Below are 19,300 nucleotides of genomic sequence, written 5' to 3' on the forward strand. Positions count from 1 at the left end.
TTGTGGCACAGGGAACCTGATTTTTTTTTAAAATAGAGTAAAAAATAATTTGGAATTAGGTCTACTGCATAAAGGGGATGGCCAAGGTAAATGAAACCTCCAGGTACAGAAATTAAGGTTTCCCCTGCAAGACAGCTACCATCTTGAGAAAATGAAACCCAGACTTCTCAAGTTAACGATATAGGCAGAATCTTAACTCGGAAGGAGTGGCCTGGTCTCAATCTCCCAATCCTCCTCTTCTAAAGCTGCTCACTGAACTACTGACAAGTCAGCTGTTAACATTTTACCACCACCACCTCCTTTTCACCACCTGACCCAAATGTTTCCACACAACCTTCCCCTATAGGCACCAGAGCACCCGCTGCTGCTCCTCGGCTGGGTAAGAACTATGTCTCAATATCTGCATCTTCCCAGTACAAGGCTTGTACCAGGTACATGGTAAGTGCTCAGTAAAAGTTTATTGAATGAATATAGTAATGAATTGGCTCAGATCTGTTAGGAAAAACTCATCTCCTTCCTTTGATTTCATGAATATAATCCCCACAAAATTTTAATTTAAATCCCCTTATTTTATACTTTACTGGTTCTGTGTCTTGCATATGCAGAAAAACCATGAATCAAGAGAGGTTTCACTTGCAAAGAAACCTACTAAAAGAGACAGTTCTTCAGTATTTGAAATATGCATATTTCAGTTTGATATGGTAGGAAGAGACACTTAGGGAATTACAGTCATTTTCCCAACATGATTTCTGAACTATTTGTGGTTCAGACAAAAAGGCATATATTTCTATCACATTTCCATCTCTTAGGCCTTACCCCCTCACTGAAGAGATGCTCACCAGTACCCCAAGGCAAACAAACTGTTCTCAAATGGCAACAATGACTGACTAGTTATGGCTGCTTGGCGTACTATGTTGAGAAAGACAGACTTCATGTGGGGTCAGGCAGGCAAGAATGCTATGGTCAATTAACTGCTCTCACTATTCTTAAACTAATCCTTATGGTAAAGGACAAAAGATGATAAACTTTTGTAGATAGATGAACATGACCTTGCCAATTTGGGTTCAAGTCAACTTTATTGGTGCCATTTCAATTACTGGCCTTCTGCTTGCTTTATATCCCAATGGGCCCCTAGAATATCAGGTCTGTGAAAGCACAGAATTTGTCTGTCTTTACCATCATGAATTCTCAGTACCTCAGACAGAACCTAGTAACTTGCAGGGACTCAAAAAATACTTGTTGAATTAATGAGTAAATGGTGAAAGGAGCACAGGCTTTAGTGTCAAACAGCCCTATGTTCAAATCTTGGCTCTATCACAACAGTATGAACGTGGGGAAGATAGTTTACTTCTTTGAGTCTCAGTGTCCTCATCTATATACTGGAATAAATAATGCTTTTAGAGAGTACCTGTGCTGACCACCTGAAACAAAACTTGAGAACATAGTGTCCAGTAACACAGTAGACACTCAATTCACATTAGTTTTCTTCCTTCTACAAGAGCAGTAATGGAGCCTGCAGAATTTTTTTTTCATTTGCCTTGTTCAAATAATCTGTGCTTTTTCACTTGTTTCTTTTCTTTCCCATCATTAACTCTAGCTGCAGGCAAGTTTATGAAAGGCAGCAACTGCATGTATCATTTATCAAGCAGGACACATGTTAAACAAATGCAACAGTTTTCTGTCTTCAATGCATTTGAAAAGATTATGCATGTAAATCTGCATTGTGTCACTACAGCATGACACAGAAATGCTCAGGTTTGTAAAGAAAGCTAACCGCATGTGAAACAGAAAGGAATTACATAAACACAGAGAGGATTAGCTCAGCATTTTGAAGCTATGAACCTGGGTACTCTATGGACAGCTTCTAAACTGGAGGAAGGAAATGTTTAGTTAGAATGATTTGTTTAGTATATATACCAGATGAGATAAAGGAATTCAAAAGACAATGTAACTCACACTTCCTCACTCTGTCCTTGTAAAGAACCTGTCTACTGAGATGACTGTAAAGGTTTTTTTCCAAAACCCACAGAATTTCAACTTGTAGAAATGGCCAAGATGCACTGGTTGAAAAATGAATATACACTCCAACTTCCTAAGAAAAAATTAAGTGGTTACTACCTTCTTCTGCCTCATAAGATGCTCTGGTGGCCAATCAGGTGCTTCTTCTGTGAATGCCATTTGCTATTTAATAACAGAAGTGGTTGGCTCTAAAAAGAAATCTGCCTGATGAGGTCTTCAAGCTGTGTAATTAGGAGGCTATTCCCCACTTGGCCCGCAGTGCCTATGGGATTAGATAAACAAGGTGGAGAAGCCTCAGCAGTTCAGAGGGAGCCAGAAAGAGAAGAAGATGAGACAGTTCCCTTTCACCCATTTCTCTGCTCCTCAGTAACACCAAGAATGAGTGCCTTCCTTCCATCAACATAATGACAAGTATGCATCCATTTGAGGAAAATCTACTGAGTTCCCAGTCACCAAGTACTGTGTTAGGTGCAGGACACAATGAATAGGTTAGATATGATTTCTACATTCCAAGCTTACGATCTAGTGAAAGTGAAATGGAAAATAGAATATGTAAATAAATGTGAACTATTAATGATAAGTGGAATGAAGAAAAAGAATTGTGTGTACAAGAGAGGTTAATGTGGAGGAATAATTTAGATTGAGTAGTTAGGGGAGGCTTCCCTGAAAAGAGCTATGTAAGTTGTAATCTAAAATACAAGTAGCAATTAGCCAAGCAAGGGTGTCCCAGGCAAAGGGAAGAGCATATGCAAAGACCCTGAGAAGGCAAAGGGTAAGTGGGTCTGAGGAACTGAAAGAGCAGTGTGCAAGGATGGCGATGCACAGGACTGGAGAGACTAGGAGACAGGCATGGCCAGACCATGCAAAGCCTTTTAGGCCACAACAATCTTTTTCTTAAAGGTTACTTGAAGCCACTGATCAGCTTAAAGCATGTGCATAACATAATCCCCTACATATTTTTAAAGTTCATTCTAACTCCAGTATGGAGAGTGGAATTAGGGAGTGGTAATAGCCTCCCCAAGTGTGCCTGGCACATCAGCTACAAGAGCCCTCTGATTTGAAAGCTTGTTCATAGCAAGGGCTTTCCCTTACTCACAGCTCTAACCCAGTTTGTTAAATCCAGGTTCAACTTTGATCTATGTCTTTGGGGTTTAAGTACCAAAAAAGACAATCAGAACAGGGGGAAACTTCAGATTCCTTTACCTCACAGCAACAGATCAGCCAACTGGCAGTAGAGACAGGACCAGATTCCAGGCCCTCTAGGACTCTCAATCAGGTCAATTCTTACTGGACAAACCAGGAAAAACCCATTTATCTTCTTCAACTAGACTTAAAATCATAGCCCCAAGGTTGCAATGATTTAATGCAACCCACCTTCCAGCCTTGGTGCTTTGTGCGATATTCTAGAGTGGTCAGTCCAGTTTGAATGGAAGGCGAATTTCTGGAAGGTCTGCTCCAAATACTAAAGCAGATCACAAACTGGTGGCCCACAGGCCAAATATGACCCATTAATATATTTTGTCTCATAGTCTTTAAAAAAAGTGTATTAGTCGCCAATATTTAACAAAGATCTTTCATAAAAATTTGGGTTACTGGCTTCTTTCGGAAATAAACATCTTCCTATCTAGTAACGTGGACTGCCAGGCCTACATTTCTGCCTGGCAACAACCAGAAGTTGCTGGGTACAAGCTGCTCCCTTCAGAGGGCACAATCTCTCCAGTTTCCCACAGCCCCCTCCACGCTGGCTCAGTGCCAATCCCTACAGCAACACTATTGTTTTTCTTATGTTTTTCTTAGACAGGGCCCGTTTCAGTATTCAATTACTTGCCTGGCCTCTACTGTGTTTAAAGTTAACTGAAAAGGAATTTAGAAACAGGAAGAGTGCTTTCCTTATCCTTAAGTTTCCTTTATTACGCCTTCGCTCTTGTTTCATCCAGAGATAGAGAGAATACTTCCCCCTGACTTGATCTAGCCTCCATTTCAAAAGAAACCATGGGGAAGGACCCTCTGGCAAGGCCACCTTACCTCTGGGAAGCTGGCCATATTCACCAGTATCAGCTGTGGTGACTTCATGGAGATCTGGCCAATCTGGTTTAAAGCAAGCTTCCCATCAGCAGTTACCACAGTGATATGATCAAATGATCCTAAAAGAAAAATAATGGGTCTTAGAATTAGGAAGGACTTTAGTAGCCCCATAACTAAGTTCCTATCTGATTCAGATCCAACCAATATTTAGGGATCCCTTATCAATGTGGAAGACCGTTGAAGGGGCTTTCTAGGAGCAGCAGGATCATGTGATGGAAAAAGCTTTGAAATGTTGACAGAACTAGGTTGGAATTCCTTACCAGCAACCAGGGTGGCCAGCCATCCTGGTTTGTCTGGGCCTGAGAGGTTTCTGTGACCTAGGGTTTTTAGAGCTGAAACTGGAAAGAACTGGTCACCCCTCCAGCAACTTGGCCATTTACTTGAAAACATCAACCATGTTACTTTTCTTTCTCTGTCTTGGTTTCCAACTCAGTCAAAAAATAACTAGCTTACAGGATTAAAGTGATGATTATAGCTAAGTATAAACCAAATATATAATAAGCGCCAACAAAATAAGCATAAAAAAGTACCTCTTATTAATGCTTTTAGTTATTACAACTACTCTGTCACACTGTATTACTATCTTCACTTTACATATGAGAAAAGGAGTTGGGGAGGTTGAAGAAGCCAAGATCACAGAGCTAATAAAAGGGAAAACAATCAAGAACCAAGCCCCAAATTCAGATGTGCTTACTTCTGATTCCAATCAAGGGTCTTTCCCTTATACCAGTGAAACTCAAATTTAGCTGTGCATCATAATCTCCAGGGAGCATTCAATTTTGATTCCTGGGCTCCATCCCAAGAGATCTCCATTCGGTAGGGGTTCAAGGAAACTGTGATCTTAGAGGAGCCTGTAGTTTTTTTTAAGATCACCACACGAATCTGATATGCAGCCAGGTTTGGAACCACTGCCTTATCCCACCTTGAGTTTAGAATTCGGCTCCCCTTTAAGAAAAAAAATGAAGACACAACAACTATAACATTTAATTGCCATCTGGGATCCGAAGTTCATCCATATCTAAATTCTGGAAAACTCTAGACAAAATTTTCAGAAACCCAAGAAGGCAAGCAAATAAAGCCATAGTTACAGATGGAAAAGGGGCATTATTCAAACTTCCTGGCTGTGCATACAAATAAGAAGTAGAAGAAAAATCTTATCATTCACAGTAGGAACCACTCATGGATGGCTCATTCTGAGACACAAAGAGAAAGTGGGAGGAGGAAGGTAGTTTAAAGAAATTGGGAGTTATCCCAGCAAACTGTTGCTAGAATAATGCAGTACCACACTGTGGCCCAAAGATCTGACGTGCAGTATTCAAACAAATTCAATGTCATCACAAGACAGAAGATAGTTGACACCACTGGCTTCCATCTGAAAAAGCCTGGAGGTATAACAATAAAAGTAGCCTCCATGATTCTGAAGGATTTGACCTGGGCTCAAACACCAACTCTGCCACCTCCTGATTGTGTGACCCTGGGCAGACTCCTTCAACCTTTTGGGTGACTGTTTCCTGATCTCTAAATGGGGTATAAAAATTGTACTTATCTCACAGGGTTGTTATGAGTATTAAATCAGAATTTATGAAAAGCCCTTATAACTGAGTCCTGGTATATACCAATGCCCAATAAATGTTAACTTATTAATTCTTGATTTTTTTGTTTTAACCAAACTAACCTACTTAAAATTTCTCTAATACAGTCTGTTCTTGCCTCAGGAATTTCAGCATGTATTTTTCCTTCCGAGAATCCCCTTGTCTGCTCAGCTACCTCCTGTTGATTCTTTAACACTCAGCTGCAACAGCATCTTGTCTCAGAAATCTGCTCTGACCTCCTCGGCTGGATTACAAACCACCTTTTGAGCTCCTGAGAATCCTACACACACCTCCATAATAATGACAATGATAACCAACATTTGCTGAACACTTTCACGAGCAAGAAACTGTGTTAATGCATCCTGTAGTTCATTCGCTTTCATTATCACAGGAACTCTCTGAGATAGTTTCACTATTTTCAGCTGAAGAAACTGAGGCACAGAAAGGAACTTGCCCAAAGTCACAACAGCTCTTAATAGATCCCGAATTCAAACCCAGGTCTGACCAATTCTAAAGCCATGGTCTTCAGCACTCAATTATGCTGTATGATTCTACACACGTTGGTTTACCGGGCTGTCCCTTCACATAAATTAAGCTCTAGGCTCTTGGAAGGCAGGGACAAGGTCTTTTCTCTCTGTTATCTACAACACCTATTCATCAGCAAAGAATACGTGCTCCATAATGTTCTGATGAATAAATTAGTGTACATATGGATGGATGAACGGGAGAGCAAAAACAAACAGATGAATAAACCCAAATTACACAACTACTAAAAGCAATCAACTGTCTTGGAGATAGAAAATGTGGGTAGACAGAAGGAGGTGCAAGAGGAAAAGTGGCTGCTGATTCAGATAGTAATGAGAGATGATGTAGAAGAATCTGGTGCAAAAAAAAAAGGCTGGCTAAGCTCAGCCTGTTTCACCCAGTCTCTTCTTCACCCCAAGTTCTACACAGAACAGTACACAAACATAACCTTGAGGAGAAAGAGGTAAAGAGGAAATACCAATGGGAGGCCTTCTGGAAATGGATCTTAACTCAGCCTTCCTCAATTGCCATTAAGATCCTTTGGTGCAGAAGTCCCAACATGGGCTTTTCAGTACGCAGCTGTGGTGGTGCCCATTCCCTAAATCCATATCAACATAATGCATCAAATCTTTTCCCCTCAATCTGTCCCCAGTGAGAATCTCCCTCAGCCTCCTGCCTGCCCCTCATTTTCTCAAGGTTAACATTTAACAAATTATACTCCCAACCTCCTTCCAGGCCCATCATCTTTTAAGTTCAACAAGAGTGGAGCTTGCTGGCTAATTTTAAGTATTACATTTCTCCCTGAGCTCCTCTCAAACTGCTCTCTGGTTTCGGCTGCAGAATGTTAACAGGCCAGAAAGCACAGGGGAGACAAAGCACTTTATCAGTTTCATACCTAAAATAATAAGCAAGTTTAAAATAAACAGTTGGGAGAGATTGAATGGCATGCTCTGCTGTCAGCAAAGGCAGAAATGCCCTAGTCCAAAGGTTGACAAATGACGGAACAGTCCTCTGGTTTCACACTGGATCTCATCTCTGAACTCAGTATGTTTCTGCTGGTGTTTATAAATGGAGCTGTCTGTTTTTCACTTGGTTTTCTTATGAATTAAATTCATGAAATATTTTAGTTTCTTGAGAACTATCCTAACAAAAATGTGAGTGGGAACAGCTCAAGCTTCCACAGACACCTTTAGAGGAGGTCCCAGGTTTGACTCTGGGATGATGACAACTTCCAAAAGGCCAATTTAACAGCAATTGGATTTTTCCTGCTTGCCTGCACCATTAGCTGACAACTCACTTCTTCCATCACATCTGCAAACAGTTCCCCTCGACAGTTCTGACATTTCCCACTTAGAAAAGCCATTTTCAGGAAGTTATTAACCCAAACAGATCTTCCTGGTCAAACTCAGGGGTACAGAAATGCCTCAGGTGAGTAGGTTTGCAGCCACTTGGTTCCCAGTAAGGGATAAGAATGGCCAAAGAGGACAAAGTGGAATATCAGAATAAAGATGTCAGTTACTATAAAACTAAATACCTAGATGTGCTTATAGTAGAGTCATAATAAAACTCCCATTTTTTGAGAGTGTAATTCCATGAGAGTTAAGACCATGTGTATTTTTGCTCATCACTGTATACTAGCACAATGCATAGTTCACAGTAGACAAATATTTGCTGAATGCATAAATAAATACAGTGTCAACTATGTACCAAACGATTACATGTTACCTCATTTATTTTAATACTCACCCCAAAGCTATAAGATAGGAATTAGACAAGGAAACTGAGGTCCAGAAAAGTAACTACCCATGGTTATCAGTTGTAAAGTGACAAAGCTGGGCCTAAAACCTAGCTCTGCCAAGCCATGCTATTTGCACTACACCTTCTCCAAAACACCAGTTCAGTCACTAACCTGGTGAGGTCCTTATATTGACAGTCTTATTGAGATTATCCTTTAGTGCTTCCATCACAGACTTCATTTCTTCATCTACCTCTTCCAAGCTGATTATGTCTTCAACCAAGGCAGTGTTAAGATTCACTCTGGTTTGTGACTGTGCTTTCCCTTTGGCTAGAACATCAACATTAAATGAATAAAAGAACAGCAGCATAAACAGAGACAATAAATAATTAGTGAAGAAGTACCTACTGTGTGCAGGGCAAAATGCCAACTGTCATAAAATTATAGAACATCATCACTGCCCTAAAAAAGAGCCTACGTTTACTGAGTGTCAACTAGGTGCCCAGCATTGGAAACCTCCACAGACTCCAGTGAAGGCATTTACAATGAGGCACCCTCGGTGAAAATCCTGGCTGCGATGTATACCAGGTGTATGGCCTTGGGCAAGCTACTCTACTTTTCTAAGTATCAGGTTCTTTACCTATAAAACAGGGATATCTGGTTTGCTACAAGGATATATGTAATTCGAATACCTAAAAGAACACTGTATGGCAGGCAGTCCATAAGTGAATCAATTTTTTATATTTCAGAAAAATAAACAGTAGACAAGAAAGGTAAAGTGACTTGCCTCATGTCACAAGGTCAGAAAACAGTACAGCCAACATTTGGTCCTAAATCTGCTTAATTTTAAACCCATGAACTTTCCATTAGATTGTCCTCATAAAATCTAATTGGAAATGTAGGAAATATATTAATTTGTTTTAAATGAAATAGTATACAGCCATGAGACAGAAAGACCTACAATTACCCAGAATTTAAATGACTCTGACAAATGCAATGTAGAGAAGAGGCTAGGCACAAGCAAACAGACTGTACAGTACAAAAGCCAGATACAAGAATATATACTGAACAGTATGACAGAAAAAACTAAGCCAAGCCATTAGAAATCAGAATAATAGTTATGTACAAGAAGTAAAAGGTAGTTAAGTTAATAAAAGGAAGACTAAAGGGGAACTTTTGATGTGTTGAAAATGTTCTAGTTGTTTATCAGGGTACTGATTACATGTTCTCACTTTTTAAAATTATCAAGCATTTTCTGCTTATAGCTTTATGTTTCAATGGTGCTTTTTTATTTCTATAAAAAAGTAAAAAATAAATTAAGGGTAAACATCAAAACAGTAAGAAATAGAATATGTAACTTCCAAAGCAGCAGACATGAAAAAATAAAGAAACTTGATTAATCCAATAGAAAGGAGGAAAGAAGAAAAAGAAACAAAGAAAACTATGATAAAGTAAAAATTAAAACTTTAAGAGGTACAAATAAATACTCAATAATCACAATAAATATAAACTGACCAAAAGATCAGTCAAAGGGAACAATTCTCGGTAAGATATTTAAAAATCTAGTCATAAACAATATATCCAAGAGGTTCTACAAAAACACACCAGAGCAAGTTTAATGTATAAGAATGGAAATATTATAACCCTCGCAAGGATTAACCAAAAGGCTAGTGTAGTTTTATTAATATCAAACAAAATAAGAGTTTAAGGCAGAAAGCATTATTAGAAATAATGAGGACCACTTCATAATGATAATAAAAACAATTTACCAAAAAGATATTACAATTCTGAGCTTAAATATACCCAGTAGCATGACCTCAGAATTAACAGAATTAAAAGGAGAAACTGATGACTATACAAGCATATTAGGACATTTTAATATACCTTATTTGATAATTGATAAATTGCACAAATAAAAGAAAAATAGAAAATTTGATCAACACAATTAGCCGACTTGACCTAATGATTATATAAGCATCATGCACCCTAGAAAAGAATATACTTTCTTCTCAAGCACACTTGGACCTTTATACATAATGACCATGTTCTATTCCATAAAGCAAATCTCAGTAAATATTAAGGAATCTATATCATATAGAACACCTTCTCTGATCACAGTGGGATTAAGCTAACTTTCCAGAAAAGATACGTTTGAAGAAAAAACATGTAATGGGAATTTCAAATGATGATAGAAATACTATATATATCAAAAACTTGCAGAAGGTACCTAAAGTTTTATTTGGACAGAAATTTACAGCCTTAAATGCTTTTAAGAAAAGGACATGGTTGAAAAGTAATGAACTAATTGTCCAACTCAAAGGATAGAAAAAGAATAAGGACATAGGAGAAAGTATAAAATAAAGAGCAGAAATCAATAAAATCAAAAAAGTGGAGATCAAATTTAAAAGCTCATTTTTAAAAGGCTTATAAAACTGATGAACTATTGTCAAGAATAATTGAGAAAAAAGAAAGTAGACAAATAAATAGTAAGAAAGAAAAAAGGAAAACAGTTATTAAAACAGTAGAGATTTTAATAATCTTAAAAGACTCTTATGGACAACTTTATGCCAACAACTTTGAAAGCTTTGAAAAAAATAAAAAATTTCCTAAAAACAACTAACTTAAACTAACTCAGAAGAAAGAGGAAAAAGAGGAAATTTAAGCAGCCTCATAATCACTAAAGAATTGAACCTATAATTTGAATTCTACCCACATACAATGCACACACACAAATACCAGGTCCAGATGACTTTATAAGCAAATTCTACCAATCATGCAAGGAGCTGATAATCCTGATCTTATAAACACCACCCATTAAGAGGGCGAGAGAGAGAGATGAACTCCTTAACTTAACTTTATGAGACTACTAGGCTTGATATCAAAACCAGACAAGGATAATACTACATTACGTTTTGCAATATCAAAAAGTTACATTAAGGTTAATCTCACACACAAATATAGACTAAAAAATCCTAAATTAATATTAACAAACCAGATCCAGCAATGTATATACTTATTATGTATTAAGCAATGTATATACAGATATATCAAGAGCAGATAGGGCTTATACCAAGAATGCAAAAGTGGTTTATCAGAAAAAACTATTGATGTTGAGTGGTCACGTTAACAAATTAAAATAAAAAAATGATTATTTCAATAAATGCAGTAACATTTGATTAAAATTTAATACCCATTCAAAACAAAACCTCTCAGCACAATAGGGATAGAAGATATTTTCTTAAAAGAGAAAACTACTGAAAAATAAAGCAGACATAATTCTTGATGTTAACATATGAGAAGTGTTCCCCACAAAGTCAGAAGCATAACAAGGACACCTGCTATCATCAATCACACTTATTCAACTTCCATGAGAGTTCCTAGCCATGAAGGAAGGAAGGAAGGAGGGAAGAAGGGGGGAAAAAGGAAAAAAGGTATACAGATTGGAAAGGGAAAAACAATGCTATCATTATTTACAGGTGTTATAATTATCTACCTAGAAAATACAAAAGAATATACAAACAATAGATCTAATAAAAGAATTCAGCAGAGTCCAAGATACAAAATCAATGTGTAATAATAAAAAATGTTCCTGTTCACCAGCAACCACAAAGAATACACACTTTTTAAAAAGGTATAAATTTAAAACAACAAACCTTCTAAAGATACAGTAAAATATATTCATAACCTTAAGGTGGGGAAAAATTTCTTAAATAAGAAAAAAAATCAGGACTTCCATAAAGGATATGATTAATAAATTGGACTACAGGATATGACTGACTAAAGGATAAATTGGATTACATTAAAATTAAGAACTTCTGTTCATCAAAAAACACTCATTAAAGAATGAAAAGGCAAGCATATTAACAATTCATATATAAGACTTAAGTCCTGTCTATAGAATATATTAAAACTCCTACAAAGCAGTTTTTTTAATGGGCAAGAAGATATCTAAATAGCAAATAAATGAAGAAGTGCTGACCATCATTATTCATCAAGGAAATACAAATGAAAACCACAAAGAGGTATTACTGCATACCCATCAGAATGGCTAGAATTAAAAAGACTGACTATACAGTGATTTTATTACATCTTTCTACATTGATAGGTAGTAACCACAGTAGAGGAGGTGAGGATTTGATAATGTGGGTAACTGTTGGACTACTGTGTTGTACATCTGAAACCAACATAAGATTGTGTATCAACTATATTTCAATAAAAAAAAAGATTGAGTATACCAAGTGTTCATGAGTATGTGGTATAAACAGAAAGCTAACATATCTGGTGGGAGTGTAAACTGGCATGACTGTTTTGGAGAACTGTATGTATTGAAGTTGAATATATGGATACCCAAACACTCAGTAAATCCCTCTCTGTATATACTCAACAAAACCGCGGGCCGGGACACATATGGGCACCAAAATACATGTACAGGAACGTTCACAGCAGCATTATTTCAGCTCAAAACTGGAAGCAACCCAAATGTCCACACATAAATTGTGGCATATGTCTTCACCAGAATACCATAAAGAAATAAAAATGCACAAACAACTACTACATGCAACAGCATGAACAAATCTCACAACTAGATTGTTATCAAAAGAAGTCAGGCACAAAAGAAGCTATACTAGTTCAAAAATTGCAAAACTAATCTTTGGTGTTAAAGTCAATATAATGGTTACCCTTTGAAGGGTGATAACTGAAAGGGACAAGAGGGAAGCTTCTGGAATACAATTCATGTTCTGTATCTTGAGCTGGGTGACGGTCACATGTTATGTGTTATGTTCAGTTTGTGAAAATTCACTGAACTGTATGTACACTTAGAATTTATGTAGGTACTTTCCTTTATGTATGTTATAACTCAAAAAATTTACTTTAAAAAATATATGAAAAGTGACAAAAATGATGACACACCAGAAATAAACCTGACTAAAGAACTGTGCAAGATCTTCATGGCAAAAACCTGGTAATATGATTATAAATTTCATACAGAAGAGCAAAAGGCAAGAAGCAAAAGTGTGTGTGTGTTAATAGAAATATTTGCACCCCTAGATTCAAGACTTTATGACAGTGATTCAGGCAGAAGGGAATTTACTGCAGGGAGAGATAAACACTTCAACAAAATCAAGAGCTCAGAAGCAAAATCACACATACAAAGAAACTTGACATATGACAGAGGAGACAGAACAAATCTGGGATTAAAGAATGAGCTAATTAATAAGTGGTGTTCACACAGCTTATTACCCATATAAAAAAAGAAACTTAAAATTAGATTCCCTACCTCACATCATATTCAGAAATAAATTCCACATGGATTAAAAAAGCAAATACGAAAAGTAAAAACCTTTAAAATATTTAGAAGAAAATTCAGAAGAAAAGTTTTATGACCTAGGGATAGGTAAGGATTTCCCATATAAGACACAAAAGAGCACAAATGATAAAGGACTGAAAAATATGACTACGTTGAAACTTATGTTCAACCAAAGATACCGTTAAGTAGGAAGCAGGTACCTGTAACACAATCAACAAAGGATTAACATTCCTAGTATAGAAAGAATCCAATAAATCTAAAAGAAAAAGTCAACTGACCTTTTTAGAGGTAATCAAAGAAGACAAAAACTGAACAGCCAATTAAATATGAAAAGATGCTGCTTACATGCTGTCGCTAATGGCTAGTGTACTAGAAGACTGCAATGCTGTGGGCATTAGGAGCCCCCATTTCCAGTTCTGCTAACTAACCAGGTATGACCATGAGCAAACCTCAGTTTCTTTACTTGCAAAATGGTGAGATCTGTGTTTCACAAGGTAACTAAGAATTTCTTCACTGGATAATTGTAATTCCTTCAAGAGATAACTATAAGGATCAAATTATGAAGTGAATGTGAATTTTTTAAAAAATGTAATGCAATATATAGATCTACAGTTGTTACTATTATCACTATTAACAGAATATAAATCTTCTTAGTATTAATGCTCTTTCAGCAACCTGCTAATTTTCCTTTTAATAGAAAAGGGATGTTCTGCATGAAACCATAAAAAGAAAGTCAGTAGAAAAAACATTTAGCAGCATATTTCTAGCACCATCCTTAGGAATGGACTCCCTGCCTCACCACCACAAATAGCAGGTCTGTTTAACTCATTAAGCCACTCAACAAAATTTTCTGTTACTCATTCAGTCACTCAACAAAATTTTTTGATACATACTATGTGTTAGGCCTGTTAGGTGCTAAACAAGAAAGACACGGACCCTATCCTCATGGAAGTCATATAACAATAAATCCTACAGTTAATTAATTAATGAGTGCTGTGCTAAGTACGTCAAAGGTAAAATAACAGTGCACAGGAGTGCATGTAACAAGGGACCTGACCAGTCTAAGAGGTCAGAGAAGGCCTCCCTGAGGAAACGACATTTAAGCTGAGACCTGCGGTGTATCAAAGTCTCATTCTTGGATGACACAAACCATTAAGATCATCCATCTAACTCCATGGCTCTAATACCTCCTCATCCAACAACCTGGTTTCAATTTTGCTTCCAACATAGATCTTGCTGGATCTATGAGGAGAAAATACGTTGATTCCTGCCACAAGCATTCTGGTTTACTTGGCACTTACAGCTCTAATTCTAAATCTAAAAGAAGGAAATTAAGCATTTTCTGAGCCATAGTAACACATGAGACAGCATGGTAATGAGAAAAACACACTCCAGGTTTTAAAACCACCTCTGTCACTGTGATCTTTTAAGCTAATCAAGTGAACAATCTGAAACACCATTTCCTCATGTGGCAAGGGAAGAAATTCAGTACCTCTCTGAGTTCTCTTCCAGCGATGATGACTCAAGGGCTAAAGTGAAGAAAGAAGTGAGAAGGTCATGTCTTTACCTTTGGCTTTCTTGGTAGCAAAATGACGGACTGGTACAGCTGGATAGGCCATGTACTGCCCACGGCCATTCTGTCTCCCACTCTCTGCCCTCAGCGTAACTTCTGAAATAGGTCTGGTCAAGGCAGCAAGGGAGTTGCAAAAGGCAGGGTGGACCAAGCGGAAGCACCTTAAACCCAAGGCCATGACTGAAGACAATCCTTGTGAACATCCACTAAAGAGAATAAGACAAAAAGGAGATCTACATAAGACGGACTCTATTACAACTTCAGAACATAATTTGTACCAATTAACAAGTAATTCCTACAAACTGACCTATGTGCTAGACAATTTAAATACATTATTTCTAATCCTCCTTCAAAAGCAGTACAAAGAAATGTGATTAGCCCCATTTTACAGGATGAAGAAACTGGGGCTCACAGAGATTTAAGTAACTTGCCCACAGTCTGTAGGACTCCAAATTGCCGTGCTCTTTCCACTGCACCAAATGCCTTTGGTACACAGGGAACACAGAGTTAAGTAAATATGCACCAGCCAAAATCTTTAACAATGCTAATTAAAACCTTATATGAGAAAAGGCATAAAATCTTGATGAAGTTATACTATAAAGAAGGGGCAGAGCAATGGAAGAGGACTTGAAACCATTTCAACCAAGTAAGAAAACCATTTCAACAGGCATAAAATGACTGGAAAATTCACAAGACAGCATTTAATTAAAATTTTCTTTGGTTCCTCATACACTGATTACCAATTAGAATGCACTTTAATGTGAGTTTGAAGCATGGTTGAGGTTTGAGGTCTTCCATGTTATAGAACTAAAGCTCTGGAAAATGCCACCCTCCTCTGTGTTAATAGTTTACACACTATACTTCTGAAATCTTTGACCATGGAAAGATGCTACTAGAACCTAAAGTTACCTCTGGGATAGAATGCAGTCCTAGCTTACTGACAAATGCAGCATTAACAGCTTCTGCCAGAAATCTGGCTATCACTCAGTTGAAATTAAGAACAACTAGCATCAAATACCTGGAAGTTACTACCTTTGAAAATCAACCCCATACCTCATTTCTAAAAAAATCTCATCCTAAAATGTTGATGCAGTATAATAGGCTGACTAAGAGCATGGGCTTTCCAGTCAGGAAGACTTGGAATCCAATCCCAGCTCCTTCACTGACTAAATGCCACTGAGTATCTCTGTACCTTGATTTTCTCAACTGTAAAATGGGGATACTTGTATTTCTTAGGGTTGGGAAAATCAATGAGTTTATGCAAGTAAAATACTTGGCATAACATCTAGCACACAGCTGGAGCCTCCAAATGGGGCTCCACTTATAGCTATCACCTTTCCTTCTAAAGACTTTCAGTAAAGTGCCAGGATCAGACACAGTAAAGAACTCTTGCATGTCATTACTGATGTACAAGATAGCCTAGAGTCAGTCACATCAATTTTGAGCAATTAAATTCACTCCACCTTTCCGGGCATCACTTTCCTTATCTGCAAAATGAGAAAATCCTCATCTTAACATAAAATGAGATAGTGAATGCATATAAAACAACTAGCACAGGTCCAGGAATACAGTACCTGCTTCACACTGCTGGCTATCACTATCATTATTTCTTGAAAGAAAAGCAAATTTCTCTTGATGGAATTTTTAATAGTAAGTGATGCTAGATGCCAGAAATCAGCGTCTCAAGTCAGTAAAAACAGATCTGGATTTTTAAAAAATGAAGTAATAGTTTTTCCTCTTTTTAAATTATTATCAATAGCTATTATTAATTGAGATCAAGCCTGGGACTGCTTGCTTTATCCATATTACTTTATTTAATCTTATCAATAATGCCACAAAGAAAATACAATAATCTCTATTTTACAGATACAGAAACTGAGGCTCAATGAGGCTGTCACTGTCCAAGGCCATGGAGTTAATAGCTCTGCCCTGTTTCAGCAAAACTGTTCATGAAAGTTTGGCTCTAAGTGAGGTTTCTATATCTAGGCTTTTCTAATATAGCTAATGCTTAACCCACACTTCAGTCCAAATATGGCTGTAGAATAATGTGTGGTTTACTTTTTTTTTAATCTACAGGGCCTCAATCTGGCTGCTCCATTCAAGACAGGTTTCCTGGTGTTCCTGTTGCAGTTCATAATACCAATCCACAAAGCAACAGGAAATCAAAATGGGTTAGAAATAAACAACCTTTGACAGAAAACGCAGCACCCAAAAGCAGACCCAGTACACGTGAACAGGAAGACAACTCTATAAATAAACCACATTGCTGAAATGTTTAAAGCATAGATTTTAATTGCAAGTAAGTCAGGAAATTGCAAAGTGGAATTTCAATAAAAGCAGTTGCTTGGACCCTTTACCTTAAGGACATGCATATTAATACTCAGTTCAGCAGAGAAGTCAAGAAAAGGAACTGTGATGGAAGCCCAAGTATTATCCAACAAAATTAATCTGTACTCAAAACAAAAACGTGTCAGGAAGTATTTGAGCTTTGGATGCAGACTTGAACTGGAATCTCAATTCCCACACTAGCTGTGTAACCTTGGGAAGATCACTTAGCCTCTCTGAGCTAGTTTCCACCACATCTTTATCATGGTGTTATTAATGAGCCTTTAAAAAGATAATTATAAAAATAATAATGAAACAATTACTAACACTTATAGAAATAACGATGTGCCAAAAATAATTCTAAGAGCTATACTGCATACATTAAGTTATTTGAGCCTCGTGATACAACTGTGAGACAAAGTACCATCATTATATCCATTTTACAGACGAAGAAACAAAAATGCAGATAATTTGCCCAAGATTTGATTTTAGGCAATCTAGCTCCACAGTCTGTGCTCTTAACACTATATTAACTGTACTGTGCACATAAAACACAGTACAATTACTGGCATTGTTATTCAAATTTTTTAAAAACTACTTGAAGCACACATTCTTTTTCCAAAGTAGAGTTTCTCAAAACTTGTATTTCTCTGCTTTTCATAGAAGGTGCATTTTAATTTTGGAAAAAACTAGATGAGGAACACAAAGTCCTAGCTTATCTACTGTCCCAGCAATCCCTCCCAATCCAGCTGCATATTAGCTTATAATATATACATTTTCATAAATGTGGATGTACACACACACAGGCCCTTGGATATAAAATACTTGAGCACATTTGATTCTCACAATAAACGCTGGAATTAGCACCCACATTTTACAAATAAGCAAACTGATCTTTCATTTCCTTGGGTACTCCTGCTCCAGGGTCTTCAAAAATACTGTTGAATCTACTTGGAATCATCTTCCCCCATCTTCTTAGTGAACTGTCTCCCATTTTTCTGTCAGATTTCAGCTTAAGCATCACTTCCTCAGAGGACGCCTTCCTTGGCCATCTCTTCTAGCCCCAACTAGGTCAAATGGCCTGTAGCCCACTTTCTTAACACCCTGTACCTTTTTCATAGCAGTGACTTTAACAATATCAGTTAATATGTGTGTAGCTATCCAATCATTGTTCAGTTCCCTTCATAAGACTATAAGCAGTACAAGGACTGGTCTGTTGTTGTCTGGTTCACTGTAGTGCCCAGAACACACCAAATAAAGGTGATGAACACACGAATGAAAGTCCAAAATGATTAAATCCTTACCCAAGGTCACAATGCTGGCACCAGAATTGGAATCTAAGCCTCAGACAGAAGGCCCTGGGCTCTATTGCCCAACACTGCTTCCATAATCCCTTGGCTGGCCAGATTTTCACTTATAGATAGTAGGGCATGTTCTTCTCTTAATTCAGTGCCATGTAAATCATGTCCCTGGAATAGCCAGAGGATGAGACACTTTAACAGGTGTGGTTTTCACCTGAGAGCCAGGTCTGGATTCCAATATCCTCTCACATCATTCCCTACCTTCACCCTCTTTAGATTTGCAACCACTCTGTACTCAAAAGGCATTTGTGGCAGCTCTGCCACTGACTTGTGACTTGTTATCAAGTCATTTCTCCTACGTAGGTTGTGTACCTCAACTATAAAATGAAGGGTCAGACCAGGTTTTCATTCTTTCCAACTATAAAGCTCCCCAAGATTCTGGGAAATGCAATAGAGTGTGGTGAAAGGAAAAAAGGCACCAGACTTAAAGATGGGAAAGTCCTGGTTCCAGCACTTCCCAGGTACGCGACCTTGGACAGATTAAACTCTCTGGACCTCAATCTCACCTGTAAAATGTCAGAGCTACCAGGATGACCTAATGAGATAAGGTCTGCAGAAATAAAGAGGGTTTTGGTAAACAGTGAACTAATGAAACGGCAACTGTTCGCCACTGGGCGGCACAAAGTAATGGTCGGAGCTGAAGCTTTGGAATTTAAGTTCCATCACCTTACTAGCCGCGTGACCCTGGTAGCAATTTCCCTGAGCTTCCATTTCTTCATCATGGGGGAAAATAACACCTACTCCAGAGTCGAACTGTTCTGAAAAGTAAATATTCCT

General features: G+C 37.5%; 1 protein-coding gene across 7 annotated transcripts in view; it reads right to left on the bottom strand.

The window, feature by feature from the left end:
* MRRF (mitochondrial ribosome recycling factor) overlaps positions 1–19,300 on the bottom strand; it is a 50,698-nt gene that overhangs the window by 30,917 nt on the left and 481 nt on the right. For 5 of the 7 annotated variants that reach the window (XR_012126384.1, XM_017673321.3, XM_017673292.3 and 2 more), the window contains exons 2-4: positions 14,832–15,043; positions 8,131–8,286; positions 4,045–4,163 (exon numbers count right to left, since the gene is read on the bottom strand). Coding sequence is in view for 6 of the 7 variants with exons in the window: in XM_017673321.3 (XP_017528810.2) it covers positions 4,045–4,163; positions 8,131–8,286; positions 14,832–15,043 (487 nt within the window). In the remaining variant the exon portion in view is untranslated. Of the gene's footprint in view, positions 1–4,044; positions 4,164–8,130; positions 8,287–14,831; positions 15,044–18,466; positions 18,614–19,300 lie in introns of those variants that run through there. The other 2 variants (XM_037022228.2, XM_017673313.3) reach the window with 2 other exon arrangements.

Source organism: Manis javanica, chromosome 2 (assembly GCF_040802235.1).
Source record: "Manis javanica isolate MJ-LG chromosome 2, MJ_LKY, whole genome shotgun sequence".
NCBI classification, from domain to species: Eukaryota; Metazoa; Chordata; class Mammalia; order Pholidota; family Manidae; genus Manis; species Manis javanica.